The sequence below is a fragment of the Phyllostomus discolor genome, chromosome 12 (genome assembly GCF_004126475.2).
Source record: "Phyllostomus discolor isolate MPI-MPIP mPhyDis1 chromosome 12, mPhyDis1.pri.v3, whole genome shotgun sequence".
Taxonomy (NCBI): Eukaryota; Metazoa; Chordata; class Mammalia; order Chiroptera; family Phyllostomidae; genus Phyllostomus; species Phyllostomus discolor.
Window position 1 is genome coordinate 42,891,054 of NC_040914.2, and position 22,708 is coordinate 42,913,761.

At 53.2% G+C, this 22,708-nt stretch overlaps 1 protein-coding gene and 1 non-coding gene across 3 annotated transcripts in view; both read left to right on the forward strand.

Annotated features, from left to right (window-relative positions):
- Positions 1–22,708, forward strand: part of IQGAP1 (IQ motif containing GTPase activating protein 1) — a 71,422-nt gene that overhangs the window by 13,900 nt on the left and 34,814 nt on the right. The window contains exons 1-5 of one of the 2 annotated variants that reach the window (XM_036012316.1): positions 4,928–4,932; positions 12,748–12,904; positions 14,327–14,404; positions 18,740–18,816; positions 21,963–22,030. In XM_036012316.1, the coding sequence (XP_035868209.1) occupies positions 12,752–12,904; positions 14,327–14,404; positions 18,740–18,816; positions 21,963–22,030 (376 nt within the window). In that variant the 5' untranslated portion in view covers positions 4,928–4,932; positions 12,748–12,751. Of the gene's footprint in view, positions 1–4,927; positions 4,933–12,747; positions 12,905–14,326; positions 14,405–18,739; positions 18,817–21,962; positions 22,031–22,708 lie in introns of those variants that run through there. The other variant, XM_028502185.2, reaches the window with a different exon arrangement.
- LOC114488706 lies at positions 9,229–9,371 on the forward strand. Its single transcript, XR_003683818.1, has one exon. It is a non-coding gene; the product is annotated as a small nucleolar RNA SNORA57 (small nucleolar RNA).

Consider the following 22,708-nt stretch of genomic DNA (forward strand, 5'->3'; position numbering starts at 1 on the left):
AGGGCCTGGATGGTATCCTAAACATTGGACATTAGCAGTGGCTCTCTTGTGAATGTGCTCTGGAGTTTGCCATGCTTTGTAGTCTATGCATTGAGACCTTGACTTTCCCCCTGCCCCCCAGAACAAGGCCGTTTCAACTTTGGAGATTTTTGTAACCTGTGGCTTAAATTTCCTTTTGGAGAAATTGGCTAGAATCTCTCAGAGGGCTTTCAAGCAGGATGTGTTGTGACGTTGCAGAGATGCATAATGCACCATGAAGTTGGCGCTGAGAGAACAGGTGTTGCATCCACCGCTTTGATGTGCGTACCGTGAAGAGAGGAACGGTGCTAACTAACTAACTAACTGACGTAACTGACTCTTCTTGTTAAAGGAGGGTGCAGTTTGGGATTGGAAAGCTGTGTGGATGACTTCCTGCATCACTATTTTTGAGGTTTGTTCTATTAATGAGTGTGTTTGACTTCGAGGAAGAGTTCCGTGGTCAAACAGGCATCCGAAATACTGGATTAAACCGAGTTAAACAGATTGTTTCACCGGTGGGTTGTTTAGATCCTTTGTTACAGGCCGTGCGTTCTGAGTGTCCACGGACGAGGAGCGTGCGAGCGGTAATTCCTCAAACCTCATTTCCTGGCCGACTCTCCCCCCGTGTCGTCTTGCTTAGGACCGGTGCTCCAGGGCGCGCTGCTGTGGGAAACACCGTTCTCTGTCCGGGTGATGGGTGTCAGGGACTGTCTCAAGCAAGGATGTGGAATGTGTTCCCGGCCAGGGCTCAGCTGTTCCACGCTCGATCTGTAGTTTCTTGCCATTCGCTCTTGGGCTCTCAGGTCGGTGGCCTGCGGAGCTTGAGTGAGAGGCGTGGTTGTACCAGTGGGATGGGTACAATTGCTGAACTGTGGCAGGGTCTTCAAGGCATTGTGAAGAACAGGAATGTGTTTTTCAAAAAGTGGGGGAGTGCAAATGTGCCTGTTATTGAAGAGGCACAGGAGGTGGTCCCAGATTCTGGCCCCGGGGGCTGGTCTCTGGCAGCGCTTCCCTGCCCGTGACCGAGCGGGTTTCCCACGGGCGCAGGTGAGAGGTGACGCCGCGGAGTCCAGCAGACCCCCGACCCCCGGCAAAGGCCCCGCCGCGTCGCCATCATTCCTGCGCACAGGGCCGCCAGATTGCTGAGTCAGAGAAGCCCTGGCATCCAAAGTCCAGATTTCAGTAAGGCCTGTGGAAGTATGTCTTGTGCTGCTTTTGCAGACCGGCTGGGTAAACGCGGGCTGGAGTGTCGTGTAATTAAGATTTGTCACCAGCTGAGTAAACTGTATTCAAAAAGAGCTGCCGGGTGGGGAGTGACTGCCGAGGGGGGTGGGGCCTCCTTTAGGGTGAAAGTTCCCCGGAGTTAGAGAGACCTGTGGTGGTATGTCGCTGTGAGTACACTGAAAACAACTGGATTTCACACTTTGAAACGGTTAAGAGTGGCGAACGTGTGTCGTATGAATTTCGTCTCGACAGAGAAAGGAGCTGCTGGGTTTCTGATTCGAAGGAGCCCTGCAGGGCCTGTTCCGTGGAAGGCCTTTCGGGTGGGACGGAAGGGCGCCTCAGCGAGGTGCTGACCCGGGCCGGGCCGGGCCTGCTGCCTGAGGGGTGGTTACTGCAGAAGCAACATCAGCGGGAACGTAGAAGACAGCGAAGCAAATCTGAGACGCGTGTTCGCTCGTCAGTGCACGTGTGGAGATGCGGGCAGGAGGAGGCCTTCCCCTCGTCCTCTGGGCCGATCGAAGGTCCCCGTGTTGTCTTCAGCCGGAGGCCAGCCTTTGAAAGGGACCTCGGTCATCTCACGCCGGGAGGACAGGTGTGCGGAGGGCTCCTCACGCCCACGGCGGGCCCTTTTCAACAGGGAGCTTTGGAGCCACTCCCACCAGTGGGTGTGGGCCCCCCAGTGGGGTTGGTTCTCGCCACAGGACCAGCGCGTGCCCGGGATGCGCGGAAGGGTCAGTGCATTCTGGAGGGGGTGGGGACATGGGAAGGACTGAGATCACGTGATCCGGAAACAGGATTCAGAGGGAACGGAGCAACACAGACGCTCACAGTTCAAGCTGTCATCCAGTATGGGAGTTCATTCAGCCGTTCCCATTGTGCCTGTGTCTGCGTTTCCAGAAAAGCTCCTGGAAACTGGAAGAGGGGGTTCAGTTTGTCACATGTGGTGTCAGAGGAACGGAGCTAGGCAACAAATATGTGTATAATATGAGGCAGAACTTGAAAACAGTAAGAAATTTCTAAAAAAAAAAATTCCCTCTGCAAAAGGGAATTTGCTTTGCAAAAACCCACGTTGCAGATTTTCAAGCATAGACTGTATGAGAGTTAATGGAAGATTGTGTTCTAACCCAAGTACTTTCTCATGTTACTTCAAACCATTTTTATTTCCATTTCCTGTGTTGTCCTTAACAAGTATTATGAATGGCTTGATGATATTCTGTTGCTCTCTCCACCCCCCTCTTTTGTGACATGGCTAAAACAGTTGGGCAAAACACTGTCAGTGAAATAAAACCGGTGAGGACCAGTCTGGAGCTCCCGCGGTGTCCAGGACTGTCTGGGGGAACTGGGGAGGTGCCCAGTGCGGAAGTGCCACCCAGGCCTGCCCTGGGGGCCTCACGGGCCGACGGGGCCGACGGCGCGGGGCCGCTCGAGAAGTTACTCAGCACCTGAGCATGCAAGGTGTAGCGAATGTCACCGGCAGTAAATGGTTGCTAAGGAAATGCTGCAGTGGAAGTGTGAGCGTTTAGACGGGGAAAGATTATTTTACGGCCGAGTTTGGCAAGATCAGCGGAAAGGTGTGGGGGATGAGGGGAAGCCTGGCCACACGGGTGTTTGCCCCGTTCTTTCTCGTTCCTTCAGGGTCCAGACGGTCTGTGTGTCCTTCTCGGTGTCCAGCCGCACCTCCTTCCACCACGCGGCTGCCCAGGAGTGTTGTGCAGTGGACTCGGTGCGGTGTGGGGGCTGTGGTGGCGAGGAGAATGTCAGGGGCGTGGTGCGAGAGGTTAGGGAATGTCTTTTTTTTTTTTAATTATTATTGTTTGGTCATTGTGGAGGCCAGGGACAGTGTGTGTCATCCAGCAGTTATATGCAGAGCTCTTCCAAGATAAATCGGAAGAGGGTTCCACTCCTCTGTATTTAAATAACTGCACTAAGAGGTAAAGAGAAACGAAGATACAGAGTTTGGTCCTGTCTCTTCTTCCTCTCTTTCTCCCTCCCTTCCCCTCTTTCTAAACACAACTGCATCAAGTCTTTAAAGAGAGAGGGAGGGGCGTACAGAGCGCCCTAGGGAAAGTTGGAGGAAGTTTGGAGGACGGAGAGATTGTTTCCGGTGGCAGATCAGGGAAGAGCTCATGGAGGAGGTGACTTCTGAAAGTAACACGTCAATTGTCAGAGGTGGGCGAGGCTGATCAAAACTTTTAACCCCACTTGGAGCCTCAGTAGGCATCTCCACCCCTAGCCGCCCGTATCACAGCTTGATGAACCTCTGTGTTCCCTGCAGATGACCTCCGTTTTCCTGCTCTGACACGGTTGTCCCAGCTGGTCCAGTGTGCCGTCTCGGCCTCCTTCCCTGTAGCAGCGGGAGAAGGCTCTTCCCCCCGTCTGTGGTCTGGACCCTGCTTCCGCTTCTCCTTGGGCCCCTGTTCCATTTTTTCCTTCCCACTCTCTCTCCTTAGCACATAACCATGCTCCCCCCTTCAAGATACACTCTCTTAATACTAGACTCACTGTGATCGCTGCCCCTTCTTTTTTCCCTCAGGGAAAACTCGTCTTGGCTCCCTGGCCCCCCACTGCTTTGCCTCGCCCCGCGTGGGAGGGATTCATGGGCCCCCCTTTCCCCCACTGAAGTTTCTCCTGCTCAGCTCACCCGCGACCTCATTCCTGCACCCACTGGAAGGTTGTCGGCACCTTCTTTCCCAATCTCAGCAGCATATGACACTCTCGTTTGCTCACTTCGTGAAATTTTCTTCCTTTTTGTACTTCTTGAACTTTGACCTGGGTAAGGATGTTACCCATCTAGGAAAATAAATTCGGTTAGAGCCTCTTCCAGGAAGCTTTCCTGGACTCCGCCCTTTCCCCAGGTCTGGGTTGGAGGCTCCTCTCGTGTTTCCGTAGCACCCCCTCCCCCCAGTGTACCTGTATCACAGCTTCTTACAGTAAGTGCCCATGCTCTTCTCCTCCCTGACGCCCTGTGCGCCTCTGAGGGCACGGACTCTCTGTAATGAGTGTCGCAGTTAACCCCTCCCCCCGGCACGTTCGCACCAAGCACCAGATCTGAAAGGTAAATTTTCGAGGTGGCACTTGCTCTGCAGGCTCTGCCTGTCCCCCGGGCTCCGGCTCCGGCAGCCGCAGCTGCCGTGGGCGGTGACTCAGAGGGTGGCTGTGCAGAGGGTACAGACCTGCCTTCTCCTCTCAGAGGGCTCGGGACCGGTTTTCTTCGTTTCCCTCTCGGGTGCTGCTCGGAGCCAGTGGCGATTAGGGTGTAGCTGCCGGGACTTGAGCTATCGTTGAGGTTTAACGCGGTTTGAAGGTTTTGTTTTTTTTTTTTCCTCTCCTTTGAGGTCAAAAGGTCTTTGTACATGGAAAGATTGCTCCAGTGTGGGATGTTTCACGAGGCTCTGCATCAGAAGGCTTGGTCAGGGAGTGAGGAGTTGACCTCTGAGCCCAGGGACTTTTTAGAAACTTCGCTGAACTACGATTTACTTGCTATGAAATTCTCCCATGTTTAATATACAACGGAACGGTTTTGAGTAGATCTGCCGAGTGGCACAACTGTCACTCCAGTGGCCTCGTTGGGAATGTGGTGACAGTTGGGTGTTTGATTCTGGCCAGTGGACTTGATGTGCCTCGTCCAGTTCAGAGAGTTCAGTGGTTTGCCCGGGGATGGGTCGGCCTTAGGTGTCAGGAAGCACAGAGGTTAAATAAGTTACTTAGGAAGAGTTTCCCTACTGCTTTTCACTTGTTCCTATAGCTGACCAGGTCGGTTTAATTTATACTCGGAAGTTTCTTTAAAAAGCAGATAATAAGGTTTCTCATTTTGCTTGCATGGCTTGGGGAACAAGCCTGTGCCCTTTCTGGCCAGGGTCACGGCATTCAGGACTTTCTCAGCTCCTCCCAGCCCGTACTGCTTAGAGTGGCTGCTTAGGTCAGGCCCATCATTGCATTTCTGCTTCACGTCCTTCAGGGTCTGCACAGCTCCCCTCCCTCGGGCGTGTTCTCCCCCATCACGCACACGCACACGCACATGGGTACACGTACACCCGCGCACACCCACAGAGCCCTGCACGACCTCAGTGCCGTTTTCTCTGGGAAACCAGCCCTCGTGCCCCTCCCTCTTCACAGGGCGAGGAACGCTTTATTGAATGCCCTACATTCCTTTCTGCCCGGACTTGCTCTCACCACACTAATGAAATCGCTAGGCCGCTTCCCGTGCCTAGATGGTGTTCAGGTGTGTTCGTGGCGAAGTGGAATCCTAACTGCGGGGAAAGGTGGCCCCACGTGGGGGGGGTTGCAGCAGCAAGCCCCCCGGCACTCGGGGGCCTTTGCTGTGCGAGCTGGGTGTGGTGGCAGGGTGGCTGCCCCGGAGGAACCGAATGTCGGTGGTTTGGAGGAGTCAGTTCCGGCATTGGCAGGTTCCCCTTCTGTATTGCACAGAGCTGGGAAACCGCTGAAGTCATGTGCTCTGCCGGACTTGTTCAGCGGATTTCCTCTTCGCAGGCCCCAGTGCACGCTCTGATCCCTCTCTCCGTGTGCTGTTGGCCTGGGCTGCTTTAGGGTTACGATGGCGGAGTTCTCCACCTGGCCATTCCTCTGCCTTGCCGAGGGTGGAGTGGGTAGGGCCGCCCGCGTGTTCTCCTTTGGACAAATGTCAGTGGGACAAGGTAGACAGGTGTTGTCACGCAAGGCGCTGGGCGTTAGGCTCTAGAGGCAGGTTTCGTGTCTGGGATCTGACCGTCTCACACACACACTCACAGCTACGTACGCAGACACGTAGCTGTTGTTGTCGAGAGCCTGCTGGTGCTCGTGTCCGTGAGCTCGCTCTGCAGCAGTCTGACGAGAGCAGGGGCTGTTCCCGGTCCTGTCTTACAGACAGAAAACTGAAGTTCAGAGGGGCTAGTGAGACAAATGTCGTTCTTGCTCGTTCTCATTTCCTTCCCTCTTTTCTCAAGGAAGAAGTGGGCACGGTCCCTTCCACAGCGAGCTGTCGGACCTCGCTTCCTGCTGTTCTTGACGTGTCCTGTCTTCAGCCCCCCCCTCACTGACTCTTTCCCTGCAGGCTGCAATGCGTGCCTCTCCTCAGTCAGGGGAGAAGGAGAAGGGGGGGCAGACTGGTGACAGACACACGGACACACTCTGAGGCAGACACTCCTTCCTTGGACGGGCCACCTTCTCAGATTAGCCCTTTCTTTCCCTTTTAACCCTCTGGAACAAGCAGCCTGCCTTTGCTGCCTCTAGTTCCCCGCTCCTAGTTGCTTTCCTGGCTACAGTAAATCTGCCTCCCCCGCCGCACCGCACTGAGATGCACCGAGACGCCCCTTACTGGGGTCTGGGCGGGGGGGGGCCTTCTTCCGTATCTGACACCATCTCTCCTCTCTGCCACTGCTTCCCTCGGCAACATTTGAAGTTGGCGACCTCGTCCAGCTTCTTGCAGCATTTTCCTTCCTGGTTGCCATCACGTGGCTGTCTCATGGTTTCCATCCTATTTACTACAGTGACTGTCCTTTCTCTGAAATATTTGTCTCCTAAAGGCCCCTTTCTGAGGCCCAGTCCGTGACCGGTTTTGTCTCTCTGCAGCCTGCTCCTCCAGGGAGCCCAGCCACTCCCGTGGGGCCATTGTTCACGCCCGGGTTTCCACCCTGGTCCCTCCTGAGTCCGTCGGGCCGGAGTCCCAGCTGCCCGCAGGCCCCTGACGTGCCGGCCCGAGCCGGTTTCAGACGAGGGTTATTGTCTTTCTGGCCCGCTTCTCCTGGAGTCCCCGGCCTTGCTTCATGGCGTCATCTTTTCTTTAGTCATCCAACCACAAGTCACCAAATCACCGTTTAAAAATAAAGCAGCCTTTTTCCTTTTATAGAAGTTTCTGCAAGTTTACTGTGGAGGGTGCGTGGTGCCAGATTTTCCTCTGGAATGATGTGAGAGCGTGGCGTTTCCCCACGCGCTGGATGACACTCCGTGCTCTCGTTCTTCTTTGTCTTTGCCAGGCTGACGGCTGAACCTGGTGTTACTGTTCCTTTAACTTGCATGTCTTTGAGTAGTAATGAGTTTAAGAGTTTTTTCCCTGTAATTACTGGCCATTTGTATTCTTTTGTGAACTTTCTGTGTTTCTAACCCATTTTTTTCCTAGGGAAATATTTGTCATTTCATTTATTTCAAGCGTTTAAAATGCATATATGCATTATAAAGGTTATAGGAAATTATTAGTTCCTTGTTATATGCTACAAATATTCCCCCCCCCCGTTTATCTTTCCACTTATTTTTTCTTTTTTTTAAATTTAATTTGTTTAAATAGATTATTTTTAGAGAGGGAAGGGAGGGAGGTAGAGAGAGAGAGAGAGAAACATCAATGTGCGGTTGCTGGGGGCCGTGGCCTGCAACCCAGGCATGTGCCCTGACTGGGAATCGAACCTGGGACACTTTTGTTTCACAGCCCGCGCTCAATCCACTGAGCTATGCCAGCCAGGGCTAAATTTAATTTTTAATAGCATAGAAGTTTAGCTGCTTTTTGTGTAGCAAAAAATTTCCCCCTCTTCCTTCGTGATTTCTGCTTCCGTAGTCTTGTTTGGAAAGATATTTCCCATTCCAAGATTGTACAACCATTCATCCATATTTTTTCCCTATTTTTATACTTTTATTTTTTAAATCTCTAATGCATTGGAGGCTTAATGTCAGTAGCAACATGTGGGGTCAGGAGCTAACTTTGCTTTCTCGTCCTCCTTCGGTTGTCCGTAGAGCCCTCCCCCTCCCCTGTGCCCCGCGAACCCCGCCCCCAGCAGTCTGACCCCGCCCCCCGCAGTGTGACGGACAGGCAGAGGTTCTTCCTCTGTGACGAGTCATCATTTTCCTGTCTGTTTCCAGCGCTGCCCTAGCTAGAGGCCTTATCATCTCTCACCTGGATTCCTGAGATAGTTGTCCAATATCTCCCTCCGGACTCCTTCTCCCTCTTGAGTCCTTCCGCGCTGTCGTCCTGGTTACTGGTCTGTCTGAGCACGTGCCGGTTCCCGCTGCCTGCGGGGTCAACAGCCTCCCAGACCATCCCCCGCCCCAGCGCTTGAGCACCCCGCTGCACCATTCCCTCAGTGCGCCGTTTGGTTTTTGCCCTTCGTTTAGCTGTTTCCTTTATCTTAACCGTCTCCTCTCCCCGATTTTCACCCCCGAGTACAGTTGGTCTTACAGAGTTCAGCCGTCATTTCCTGTGGCAGCCCGCTGGTGAAGCACCCCGGTTCCCAGAAGGTGGCCTCCGCGAGGGCGGGGACAGGTGACCAGCGCCTTTAGTGCGCGTGGCCCGGAGCGGCCGCCACAGATGTTCCCCGAGGGGATGCGTAGCTGCCGGAGTGGATGACCTTGGGGGTAGATTGACTTAGAATGTGTGTAAAACAGAGCTTTATAAAAATAGTCTAAATATGAACGGTGGATAAGGACTATTTATGAGAAGAACTATGTAATTATACAGAAGGTAGGCATTTGTGAAAGCGCCCATTCCCAGGGTGCTCGGGACTGCGGGCCCTGGACTCCGGGCAGTGCAGGGTGCCTCGGGGCTCCAGCTGCAGAGCGGGAGCCTCCACCCGCCCGGGGGTGTCCGGGGGTGTCCACCGGGTGGCAGCTGTCATTTCCGAAGGTGGTGGCAGTGTGTTGTAGCGATGGCGTGGGGCCTTCAGAGTCACACCAACTTGGGTTCGAGAGTGGGCTCAGCCACTCGCAAACCAGATGGGTATTTTGGGGCAGAGCAGTTGTAGGGGCCCATGATACTACTTCCCTTTGGGGGGTTTGTAAGCGCCAGGTGAGATAGTTCATGCCGAGCATTTATTTGGCCTACTCTCTGTCACGCGGCGTCAGAGATGATTTTTCCCAGTGTTACTTCCGTGGCAAAGGAGCCATCGAGGAGGGTGAAGTGTTGCAAGCTTCTATCCCTTGTGGTGAGAGGAAGGGCCAAGAACTCCTCTCCCCGTTGGCTCCCACTCTTCTGAGAACTACTCAGTAAGGAATGCGAGTTTTGACCCTCCTCTTCTTGGCGGGGACCGGGCGTGCGGTCCCGGTCCCCCTGATGTGCGGAGGGAGAGGGCTCTGGCCCCCTCGGCGCCACGTCTTCGGTGCCGGCGGTTTCCAGTCCGCCGGTTCTATCCTCAAGCGCCGGGACACGGGTCTCAAAAAAAAAAAAGAAAGAAAGAAGGAAAGAAATGTGAGTTTTGCTGTGGCCGTGGCCGAGAGTCCCGATCCCAGGCCGGATGTGCTCACGTCCCGTCACCACTAGGCAAGATTTCTCAGAACTTTGTGTTGTTGTTGGTTTTTTTTTCAGTGACTTATTTGTTAAACGTTTGTACTTGTGGAAACATTGGGACTTGCCCTTGAAGGAGGATGCGCAAGCCCCACCTTGTTGTCAGGGTGGTGTTCTGAAGCGCGGGTCTGCTCAGGCCACCCCCCTTTGGAAAGCCCTGCGGTGTCCCCATGCCTGGCGTGAAGGAAAGGCGTCACAGCCTTGCAGACAAGCCTTGCACGCACCGCTGCCTCCCAGCGGTTCCCGTGCACTTGGCCGGCGAGCAGGGGCAGTGCTGAGCCCGTGTCATGGTCTGACTGAGACGTTTTGGGGGGCGTTGGCGCATTCAAGTGAGAGGGGAGTGGGAGGGGAGCCTCGAGTTAGAGCGGTGGGGAGCCGGAGGCGAGGGGGCGGAGGGGCAGCTGGTGTGGGCTAGCCGGTCTTCAAGGAGCTTCCCAACCGTGAGGTTCGGTGAGGGTTGCTAAGACAGCGTGAAACATGAGACTTGGTAAAAAGTGGTGCTGGCCAATGATTTCTTCTTTTGTGCACAGATGGTTTTATTTTTTTGACTTCAGCTTCCTCGGGGAAGAATCAGCACACAAAATTGTAAGCTATGCCAAGTGCACATTGTCACGGTTTGTTACACACACACACTGTGGAAGGACCATGCAGTTAACTGCCGCATCCGTCCCCTCACAGGTCCATTTATTCTGGCGAGGACATCTGTGTTCCACTCTCTCGGCGAATTTCAGCCGCACAGTATAGCGTTACCCACGGTAGCCCCTGCGTTTTCTTCCCGTAGCCGAGGTTTTTCTGCTGCTTCTGTGAAGCGTGGGGGCAGGGTGTGTTGAAGATTCCACACGTAAGTGATGCCGTGCAGTATTCATTCAAGAAGAGAACCAAGGGTCCTCTTCTTCCTCGTGGCGGGGTGATATCCCGTGACGCGCATACAGATACATGCACACGCCGAGTCTTCCTCACCCGTTTGCATGCTGGGGGACAGTTGGGCTGTGCCCATGTCTTGGCCCTTGTGGACGACACTGCAATGGACACGGGAGCCCAGACCCGTCTCCGAGACCCAGATTTCCTTTCCTTTCCTTGGGCCGCATACTCAGAAGTGGAACGGCGGGATCCATGGCCGTTCTGTTTCGATTTTGGGGGGAACCTCCACGTTTCCTTCACAGCCACTGCGCTGGTCTACATGCCCCGACAGTGCCCGAGGGCCCCCTCTTCCCCCCTTCTCCCCAACACTGTTGCCTCCCGTCTCACCACGGACAGCCTCACACTTGTGTGACGTGTAGGGTGTTTGGCTTCCCGTGGTGACCGTCCTCCTGCAGCCGGTCATCAGGCCTGCTGGGTCGCAGGTAGACTGGGGCGGGGGGTGTCACAGACGGAGCTTGTGGGGGATGTCACGCGTCCCTCCCCCCACTTTGTTATTGACCGAGTAAGCCCAGAGGAGAGAGGAACTCCCGCCCAGCGCCTGTGACTGGCTCTGATCCAAGGCAGAGAGTCTCTCACCGTGCTGTTCCTCCATCGCCTTCCCCGTGCCTTCACCTGGTTTCGAGGAGAAAAGTAATTTTTCTGCTGCTGACTCACGCTCGAGTAGTCCCGGGTCTGCTCCCGTTCATCACCACAAGTCAGACTGCCCCCCCCCGAGAGCCGGGCCGCCGGCAGCTGTCTGCTGTGTCCTTTCAGCAGGAAAATGTCGGAGGGACCATTATTGTGCGAGAGTTGGCCTGAGACTGCAACCGTTTCCCCTACCGATGGCCTGCGTTCCTTCCACCTTGCCCTCTGGTCCCCAGGCCCGCCCAGCGGTGTGCCGAGGGTTTTGTGACAGTCACAGATTGCCGTCTAACTTAGCTACTGGGGTGTCTCTTCTGGAAAACTCATTTGTTCCCCTCCCGCCTCCGGGCACTGAAGTTCTACCTGAAAGGAAAGTCGGAAGACAAAATATCATTTATTATCGTTGAGTTTAGGAATTAACCCCGAATTCTCCGGTCCGCTCCTGTGCCCGGGCAGTATTCATTCAAGAACCCGCTGTGTGTCAGACAGTGTGCTGCCGGCCTCAACGGCAGACTCTGTGTTAGAGAGTGAGGCCGGGAGGCTGTTCTGCAGACTCGGCCACAGCAGGGAAGTTATTGCTCTTCTACCATCAGCCTTGTGATGTTTGAGTCGAATAATTTTAAATTAGAGGGTTTTATCAGGTGGTGAACGAAATCTCTGAAATATATATATATATATATATATTTTTTTTAGGGAAGGAAGGGAGGGGAGAGAGAGAGAGAGAGAGAGAGGGGAAGAGAGAGAGAGAGAGGAAGAGAGAAACATCAATGTGCAGTTGCTGGGGGTCATGGCCTGCAACCCAGGCATGTGCTCTGGCTGGGAATCGAACCTGGGACACTTTGGTTCCCAGCCCGCGCTCAATCCACTGAGCTACACCAGCCAGGGCTGAAATATATATTTTAAGTATGTGTGTATTTTTTCTGGGGGAGGATCTCTAGCGTTTCTTAGATGTTTAAGGGATTCTGTGATTCAAAAAATGGTTTCAGAACCACTGCCCTCAGTGGTTTTCAGTTACGTACGTTTCTGCTTGTGGAAAACACAGGAAACTAAACTCTGATTTGCTTTATCTCGCGCTTCCCTGGAATCTTGCGAGAGGTGTTCGCGGGGGGGAAGCGCAGTCTTCCCTTTGCCTTTCCGGCCTCCTCGCCTCTAAAAAACACTCAGTTCACTTTCGTCGCTTCCCTCAGAGCCGCCATCAGTGTTTTAGCTGCGATAATTGACTATTTTGGCAACCCCACACAACCCTAAAACCTTGGACCAAGAAATTCACTGTGGGTTCTGAGTTGCAAAACCGGGAGAAAGTTGCAACAATAAACCTAAATTTCTGAACAGTTGAGGTGGTGTCTTCAGTTACAAATAGTTTTTCCTTAAGAACTCCTAAGGAGTAACCTAAGGACTGAGGGAAAGGATCCGAGGCCCACGGGGCAGCTGGGGCCTGGGGAGCCAGCCGCCCCGCCGCCCGGGAGCGCAAAGTGGGGTGCAGGAGAAGGCGGCGTCTGTGCTCAGGACTTTCCCCAAGTCCCCGCCGCTGCGGTCTGACCGGGCAAGGACGAGGACTGATGTGAAACTGGACCTTGAAAGACTGTTGCTTACGGTCATCATAAGCCTCCCCAAGGAGAGTGTGGAAATAAAGCTTGCCTTTCCTGAGGAACGCCTCGGGCCCTCCTGCCTTCTCTCACGCCCCCTCTCCCTCTGCGCAGGTGGATGGAAGCCTGCCTCGGGGAGGACCTGCCCCCCACCACGGAGCTGGAGGAGGGCCTTCGGAATGGGGTCTACCTGGCCAAGCTGGGGAACTTCTTCTCCCCCCGAGTGGTGTCCCTGAAGAAGATCTACGACCGGGAGCAGACCAGGTACAAGGTGAGTCCTCCCCGGCTCACCGCTGCGCTGTTCGTGACCGTGGGAGAGGAGGCCAGCACGCTGTGTCGTGTGCAAGAGTTACTGAGAGGAGAGGTTTATTTTCTCCACCGGCCGAGTGGGCAAATAGTGCAAAGTCAAGATACGGAAGTAAAAGAACATTGGCCGTCGGTATTTTGGGCACCTTTCTTAACGATGGTGGGTACCGACATGGCCCTTAATGAAATTCTTCATTTCTTAGAAGGTAAAGGAAGTAACTAGGGGAACTCTTATTTTAAATCTAATTTTAACCAGGCACTGAGATTCGTTGGCAAATTGAAAGCAAATTTAGGAAAAAAGATCATCCTGTGATAGGAGGATTGGAGATAAAAGGGGAAAGCGATCCAGTTTCAGCACACAGAGATGAGTAAAAGGGTTTGGTTGGCTGTGGCGGCCCAGGGCCCTGGAGAAGAAGCCGGCGCAGCCAGGCTGACAGGGACCGGAGTCTCCCGTCTGCAGGGCCTCCGTGGGGCCTGCCCGTGGGCGCTGGCTGGAAGGAGGGGGCCTGTGGGAGGCCGGGAGGACTGCAGAGCCAGGCACCGATATTAAAGGGGCTGGGTGTAAGTATTTGGCCGGAACTCGGAATGAGCTAAGGATGGAGATACAATCAAAAGAGACTTTTGTGTTTAAATTTAAAGGAAAACAAGGAAGGTATAGACCTTATGCCAAATTAAAATCTTAATAGAACCTTTCTTAATCAAAAAGCAAATACCTACATATTGAGTTTTAAATGAGCGGTTATTCTGAAGACCACTCCAGAGCTGTTCTGTTGAGAGCCTGGGAAAGGTGTGGCAGAATAGCTGGGCATTAAGGAAGAGTGGAGACTGCAGCAATAATGAAAACCATAGTCCCGCCTCAGCCCCGCTTGAGGGTAAATCTTCCTTAAAAATATCAGATGTGGAGGTTTAGGGGGACTACTTGTATTTGTAGCATGCAAACCCTGATATTTAAATATGTTTAATAACACGTACTACTTTGTGTCATCTGGCAGACACCACCCTGAGGGCTTTTTGTATGTTTTCTCATTTAGTCTTCACAGCAGACGTGTAAAGTGGGTGTTACGGGTGGGCCCCTTGGACTCAGAAGGGCGGGGTGATTGCCCACTAGTAGATGGCCAGGCAAGAAGCAGAACCCAAGACAACGGAGCTCTCCAGGCCGTGTCCTGTCGCGTGCGCCAGGTGCAGGGAGGCTCCCGGTCGCTCTCCAGTGAGAGGAGCGTGGCTGTGGGTCTGGCTTTTCGGGTCTGGAACATGAGCGGAACACCACAGGCAGACACTGAATTTTAGGGGACCTGGGAAGCCTCACAGGGAACTTTTAAAGAGAGTTTTTGTTTAGCATCCATGTCGCTCTGGCCAGCAGTGCCCAGCCCTCTCTTATTTGTTCCAGGCGACTGGCCTCCACTTCCGGCACACGGACAACGTGATCCAGTGGCTGAACGCCATGGACGACATCGGCCTGCCCAAGGTGAGCGCCACGCTGGCCCCGGGTCTGGCCCCGCGGTGACCGTTTGGGCGCAGGGTTCTCGTTCTGCCGGGAAAGTGTGCTTCCCGTTCAACGGCATCTGTGGTGGCTGTTTTTTAACAACGTGCTCAAGATCTCTCCTCTTTCTTTTAGAAAATAGTTTCTGTTTCGTATTCCTCATCCCTGCTTTACCTCGCCCTAGGGAAATTCCCGGTGATGTCATGTGCTTTTACTTCAAGTTGTAGATTTCAGCTGAAATTCACAGAGCATAAAATTCACCATTTTAAAGTTACAGTTCTCTGTTTTGTTAAAAAAGTTATCATTCACAAAGTTGTTACATTGAAATTTGACTTTAGGAAATATAAGCGAACACTGTAGACATGTCATCTTCCAGCTTCAGAATAACCAGTTTGGGGGGGGGGTGTGAAGGGCCGTTTTATATTTCAAATTACTGAGGCAGTAATGACAGTTACTCCCGAGTAGTTTTGGTGATGGCTGTAGGTTTCCCCAGCGGTACTGAGGTGCGATGGAGGTTCCGTGTGGAGGGCGTGCAGCTCGGTGAGTGTGGAGTGGTGGCTGTGGCGCCGATGACGGGAGAGTGTGCCCTCCGGTGCTTTGCTAGGAGTTGACCTGGTGTCGCTCTGAGTGCCCTCCCCCCTCTGGCGGCCCAGCCCCCCTGCAGCCGCCCTGGCCGCCCCAGGGTGTCGCTCTTGCAGGAGGGGACACCTTTCCCCACCACCCCGCCTCGGACCTTTGGCCTGAGAATCCCACTTCTAGGAGTTTATCCCCCCACCCAATGCCCAGACAAGCTCAGAAAGGTGTAGATGCAAGGGGTTTTAAGCCTTGCTCATGGCAGAAAAATCGATAGCAAACCACACGCTCTGTGACTAGGGGTCTTCATCGTGCCACAGCCGGTCAGGTGTCCCGCAGCCACCGAGAGGGCTGACATCACCCTGTGGGGACTAGGGGGGCTGCCCAGGATGTGCTCAGTGGAGAAGACACTGGGCTAAGGTTGTAGGAATTCGTGTTCCGGCTACGATGAGATCACTGTTTTTGTGTAAAAACAAAGTGAGTATTCTTGGGAAGAATCTGTAAGGAGAAACCGTTTTCATTTCTGTGGGATGAGATTAGGGGGTGGGGTTTTTTTCTTCATACTTGACTACAGACTCTAAGTTTCTGTAACTAAGAAAGGGAGCTGAAGACAGCAAAGCCGTGTCCACGGCCAGACCACCCTGGACCCACGCGAAAGTGCGATGCAGGGCGTCGGGAGCGGCTACGAGCACGGGGGGGGGGGGGGGGGGGGGGGCAGGTGACGGACTGCTCGTGTGCACAGGACCCAGCGGGTTGCCCATCTCTCTGCGGGGGGGGGGGGGGGGGGGGGGGCGAGGCCAAAGCTGAGGCTTTGCAGAAGACGAACTTTTATTCACCCTCCCAACCCCCCCTTTTTTTTTCCAGAGCAAAGTGTTCAAGTGTTCTTCCTTGCTCTGGTAGGTTTGAGAATCAGGCCCCACAGAGTGCCAGGAAATGCAACACGTCAGGTTGTGATGGCCACTTGGCACCTGCAACTTCCTGTTCCTGTTTTTTTGCGTGCTCTGCCCGTTGGGCAGTGGCGACGGAACCTCTTTTTAAATGGTCCTAAGAGCTTTGTTGATGTTTGTCATGGCTGTAGTATTGTTACTGTAAAGTGCTTTTTTAACAATGGTATCTGCCTGGCTTTCTCGTTTATTAGCGGGAGGGAACTGTCCCGGGCCACCGTTGCGACAAATATGGGATTCCTGGGGCTTTCGGGGACAACAGGTTTTCGGGGCTCTGTTTTTGCAATGTCCACCCTCCATGACTCAGGTCCCGCAGACTTTTGAGTGATGTGGGCTAAAGGGACCCGGCCTAGAAATGCAGTGTTGGCGTATGTAGTGCACGGTATGGAACCGACAACACGCGTGTAGAATTTATTGGGGTGTCTTCCCTAATCTCTTTATATGGTGCATGCCAGTTAGTAGCAGAAACTCACTGTGATAACGTTTTGGCTCTTACCCTTTTTGACTGTTTATAATAGTTGGTACTATGGACCACCATGGACCTCCATGGAATATTTAGTTATTTTGAGTTTAATTTTTTTTAAGATTTTATTTATTTATTTTTAGAGAGGGAAGGGGGGTGGAGAGAGAGAGAGAGAGAGAGAAACATCAGTGTGCGGTTGCTGGGGGTTATGGCATGCAACCCAGGAATGTACCCTGGCTGGGAATCGAACCTGGGACACTTTGGTTCCCAGCCCTCGCTCAGTCCACTGAGCTACGCCAGCCAAGGCTTGAGTTTAATTTTTTAAATTGTTTTCAGTCTGCCCTGCTAGTCCTCTGGTCTACCTTCCATATCCTGGTGGTGGGCATCCCTTAAGATACAATCCTGACCTTGGCTATACAGTCTCTCATTCTCAAGGTTTCAGTTATTTTGAAGACTCTTTTCTCCCGGGGCAGCTTTCCATCACCTGACATTTCTCCTCTCAAGCTCAACCTACCCCTTCCGTCACGTTAACTCCCCTCGTCTGTAACGCATGGAACCTGGCTACCGTCCTCGGGGCCATCCAGTCTCAGAGCTGGGGAGTCACCTTGGCGTCTTAAATGAAGCTGCTCCCCAGGCCTTCCTCACTTCCTGAAGCGTCTCTTTTGTCTGTGCGCCCAGCCTGTCAGCCCGCCCCCTGGCCTCTGTCTCCCCGCTGCTTGGTGTGTCCTGTGTCTTGTCTCCTGCCGATCTCCCTGAGGCGCTGAGGCCCTGTTTTGAATCCTTGCCTCCAAAGTTGGGGCTTCTCCGTGGCCTGCATATCCAGTTCAAACTCACCTGACTTTCAAGGTCCTCGTAATCTGATTCCACCCTACCTGCCCACCTCGTTTTTCTGTTGCTGTCTGAAACGCGTGCCCTGCCATTTCCGGGAGGGCTGGCTCCCCGCGACCGGTTTTCTCCGTTCAGGAGAGGACAGCTCAGTACAGTGAGCGTGTGGATGGTTGGAGACATCATCAGAGAAGATGATTCTCCCCTGACAGGTGAGGCTCAGCTGGTTGGGCGTCGGCCTGCGAAGTGAAAGGCCCCGGTTCCATTCCCCAGTCAGGGCACGGTCAGGGCACGTGCCTGGGCTGTGGGTTCGGTCCCCGCTCAAGGCGCGGGCGAGAGGCAGCCAGCTGACGTTTCTCTCTCACGTGGATGTTTCTCTCCATCTCTTTCTCCCTCCTGCCCCTCTCTGTAAAAATGAATACATAAAGAATTTAAAAAAAAGGATGGTTCTGATACATCCTGTTTCTCAGGGCGGGAGGTTCTTTCTAGTGGGAGCCACGGTCACCGTGGGAAGGACCTGGAAACACGGACTCGAACACGGGGAGGGAGGTCAAGGCTGCCGTGGACACCAGGTGCCGCCGGTCTCTCCCCCCGCCTGGTCAGATCCTACTAACTACCTCACCCTTCCGTTTTTACCTCTCCAATCCAGTGTTATTCCTCCCTGCCCCCTAAGTTACAGAATGAACTGTGTGGTGCCTCATTACCGTGGGAATAGGTTGGGAAATTCAAGGCTGTCCCCAGTCCCAACCTGCTCCGTCTCCATTGGCCCCCATTCATAAATTCATCAGACACGGTGCTCCTTCCGTGACCTTGGCTCTGGGCTTGGCATGGAAGATGGAGCAGTGAGCAGCTCAGGCGTGGCCCCTGCCTGCGTGGGGCCTGCAGTCAGTGGGAGGAGTCAGACAGACGTGAACCCCAACAACGGACTCGTTGTGCTAAGGGCGACCGAGGAAAACCACCCACCTCCCACGGTCCCATCCCTGCGCGTCCTCTGTTCTGGCTGCTTCACCTGCGTGCCTGCCCGGCTCCCCCAAGCAGGGTGACACATCTTAACACTTCCGAGTGCTTTCCAGTGTCTGCACGTAGTGGGTTTGCAGAGACTGAACCTCCTATTCGGTGCTCGTTGCTGCGTTACTGCTCAGTCTGGGCAGGGCAGGCAGTAAGCAGCGGGACTGCAACCCTTCCGAGCCAGTGTTTTCAACTGGACTGGAACTTGGGTTTGATTTGCCCTCGTCTGAGTCTGCAGTACGTAAGCCACTTTCACGCACCCGGGGAGATTCGGCGGGTTGACCAAAGAGGCCTGGTCAAGCAGTGTTTTTCGTTCTGTACCGTAGCAGTGTGTCCCTTGCGTTACTGAGGACGAAGTGTCTTTTCACCGTAAGGAGGCTGTTCGCTGCATGCCAACCGTGTTCTCTGATTGTCCAGTGTTTGCTTCATATTACTGGTGACTGGCGAAAAGATCAAAAGAGACCCAGCGGCTGGCTGCCTTACTCTGCGTCTTCTGTTTCTCCTCAGATTTTCTACCCGGAAACCACAGACATCTATGACCGCAAGAACATGCCCAGGTGCATCTATTGCATCCACGCACTCAGGTAACCGGCTCCCGTGACAGCATGTGTGGTGTGCGGAGATACAGAGAACAGCCTCTTCCTTTGTAATTAAAAATCTCTTAAAATTATAGCAAGTGTTTACATTTGGAAAATGTTCATTGTTTACCTTTTTATTTCAAGCTGATAAGCTGAATTACACAATAGACTGTGTCTTGATACCCTAGTAGTCCGATCCAATTTTGTCAGCATCTTCAAATCGTACCGGTGAATATCGAACGGTTGATTTATAATTCGCTTCGTTTTCTGCATCCTCAGCAAGCCATGCGTTCACTACATAGTGTTTATGCCAACGCTAATGAATAGGAACTGACACAAAGTAAACTTTCCCGCAATTTTATAGCAAACTTGGAAGATGACTTTGTTTAGATCCCTGATTCTTAGAATCGACAGAGCACGGAATTGGAAGGAAGAGGGCTGTGTGTGGGGGGGGTGGAGGACGGGTGTGGGTGTTAACAATAGTGTCGCAGGGCGGCCCGCGTCTCCTTGGTGGCCATGGACTGACGGAGGGGGCGGGACCGAGTGTGAGATTTCTCGCTAGGGCTTCCTGTTCTGTGTCTCATCCTGTCTGTGTGCTTAATGTTCATTATACTGATAGGAATGTGTGTATAGTACTGGCCCATAAGAAGCCCGTTTTCCTCAGTGTGGTCAAATCCTTGATTTCCCCGGAAGCCACACGAAACCCACAAAAGAAAAATAGAACTGAGGACTGACCAGGGAATCGCTCCTGTGGACTAATACGTATTGACTTCCGCTCCGGGCATTTCCCCCTGTAGGCTCCCTGCCTTCAGGGCCACCTGCCATGCTGTCCCCTGCAACAGCCCTGCTCACACCAGCCCCTCGGTGAAATACTGCGACCTCTGGCCATTCCCTCCTCCGCAGCTGCGCGCTGGTGTCCTTACTGCCTGGGCCGTGCAGGGGGGCCTTTGCGGGAGGCCCTTTCTCCCGCTGGCCCGGAGTGCTACCTCTCCATTGACACGCTTTTTTTAACTTTTTATGTTTCAGGCAGAATTAGCTACTTCCCGTCTTTGTGCTCCTCTTACTTCAAGTGTGGTGCTTGTTACATTGTGCTCTGGTTGTTTGTTCTTACGCAGGACTTGCTCTCTGTGGACCCCTTGGAGGCCAGAGCGGTTTCCTGTATTCTTCCCTTATCTCTGCGTCTCTGGCACTCAGATGCCCGGCCCGCAGTCCAGTCCGTAAACAGCACGTGGGTGTCTAAACCATACATACATTGTAACAAGCCTTCCTGCCCCCCCCTTCAGCGGGAGGGGATATTTTCTGCCCTATAAATAAATGTGAGAAGGAAGTGGCACTTTCCCTTTATCGGAGACTTTGTTTGTCTTGGCCGAGCCGGTGCAGTGGCGGCTCCATTCCCACCGGCTCCATTCCCACCGCGTCCCTGAGGTTCGGTGACGCCCAGCGCCTCGGCCCATGCCTGCAGCTGAACCCCAGGCTGTGTTTCTTGCTTGTCTTGCTAGTGTCGGTGTTCTCGTTTCGTGCTGTGTCTCCCACACGTTTCACCCCTCCTCCCTGTTGCAGTATTCTCATCTCAGGGACAGAGGTCATGTCCTGCGTTCCCCCCCGCCCCAGGGCTCGTAGCCTGCGTGATGTTGGACAAACAATGGTAATGGGAGAATTCTTTGACAAGGCTGAGGAATGGGTGATACCTAGGCGAATTTTCAGATTGTAGCAACTGAAAAATGTATGTATCTGAGCCCAAACCAGATTAATCCCGATAAAATCCGTGCCCTCGGAGGTCTGTCTGTGTCGATAGCCTGGGGCGGGCGCAGCCACAGTGGGCCCCTGCGCTTGGCAGCACGGAGGCCGAGCTGCCGGGTTCCTGTCCGCGGCCACCGGTCCCCGCAGTTGTGACCCGGGTCCCAGGTCCTCGGGTCTGGGGGACGGAGCAGAAGCGTTGGCTGTGCCTTTCTGGCGCGGACGCAGGGAGAGAAAGGAAGTCGGCTGTTGTTTCCCACTTCCCTTCGGCACGCGCCCTGTGCTGAGCAGGCATCCACGGGCTCTGCGTTCTGACCCAACCTGTGAACGTGATGTGCGTGTTACCCCTATTTGTGTTTGCGTCAATACGGAGCTTTACAGGCTATCTGCAGAAATTGTAGACTACTCGATTGAGTTTCTGTGGTTTGTTTCCTCGACACTTTTCCAATTTTTTTCAAGCTACTTTTCCTGCCCTTCCTTGTTGCCAGGCTGTCAGCGTCTGCTCTCGGCCACCCGTAGAGCGAGTGCCCTTCTGATGCCCGATTTGCTGAGTCAGATCTGCTAGGGCCTTAGAGTGCGCCAGCCTGACTCGGGCTGGTGGCCGCCGCTGCACCCGGCCGCCTCTGAGGTGTGGGTTCGTGCTGTCAGTGCATGCGAGGCTCTGAGCAGACACTGGTGGGCACGACTTTTATTTATTGTCCCCGCATGCGTGCACCTTGGAGTCCGGCAGGTTCTCATTTAAAGAGGGAAGTCTGCACTGTGTGCTCTATTGAAAACTCTCAAACAACCCAAAACTTTTCCATCCGTAAACCAAATTCACTTTAAGTAAGATTTTTCATCTGGGTAATTTTCATGAGACTTTTCTAAAATGTTGCTTCAGACATTTCATCACACACTGGATTCATGCTGGAAGGTGAATTTGAACTTGTGTCTATTCATTCCCAGCCCGGCACTTTTCCCATTATATTATGTGGCTTTTTAGGACAGTGTTGTTATGTAAAACGGACATAAAGATCTGAGGTAAAGTGGTGTAACTGCGAAAGGGAATATTGTATTGTCCTGGGAGACTCTGTGTTCAGGAGGTCTGTGTTCTTTTTTTTTATTATTATTATTTAAGATTTTATTTATTTACTTTTAGGGAGAGGGGGAGGGAGGGAGAAAGAGAGGGAGAGAAACATCAGTATGTAGTTGCCTCTTGAACACCCCCTACTGGGGACCTGGCCCACAACCCAGGCGTGTGCCCTGACTGGGAATCGAACTTGTGACCCTTTCAGTTCACAGGCCAGCACTCAGTGCACTGAGCCATACCAGCCAGGGCTGTTTCTGTTCTTTACGCTGGTTTCCTCCTCTAAGAGCAGCAGAAGCAGCTAGACATGGCCGAGAGGTCTAAATCTTTTGCGTATTTTGTCTTCTAGTTTGTACCTGTTCAAACTAGGCCTGGCTCCTCAGATTCAAGACCTGTACGGAAAGGTTGACTTCACCGGTAAGGAGTTATAAGCCCGGCAGGAAATACCCAGCTTATGTGGAAATAGCCTGGAGAGTCAACAAAATCAATCTTAGTGACGTAGTGCTTGAAAAATACCATGGCGACAGAGGTGAAAGAAGCATAAATAACCTGCTTCTCTGCGGTGGGGGGGGGGGGGGGGAGGAACACTGAACTGGGGATTCCAGGCTCCATTCTGTCCGTTGCGACAGAGGATGTGACTAGTGAGTCTCAGTCTTCCTACATCTAAACTGGGAACGATGTTAACATGCAGCGTATAAGAGAAAGCCTATCATAGGAACATGCAACGTTAAATGTTCACGGGACAAAACCCCGTGGCAGCCTCTCCCTGCGCCCTCCCAAGAGCAGCTGTTGGGGGCAAAGCGGGGATGGGAGGGAGTGAGATGTGGCAAAGATGGTGATTTTGTAATTTTTAAATTTAAAAAAAAATTACATTCATTAAAAAATTTAGCTCATGTTTTAAAACTGATTTGAGAGAGACATGGGAAGGAAAAGATGGAGACAGACAGGCAGACAGACAGACACACCAGCTTGCTGTCCCGCTTACTTGCACACTCGCCGGTTGCTTCCTGTGCGTGTCCCCACCGGCATCACACCTGCAGCCTCGGCACAGCGGGACAGCAGCGTAACCAGCTCAGCTACCTGGCCCGGGCGAAA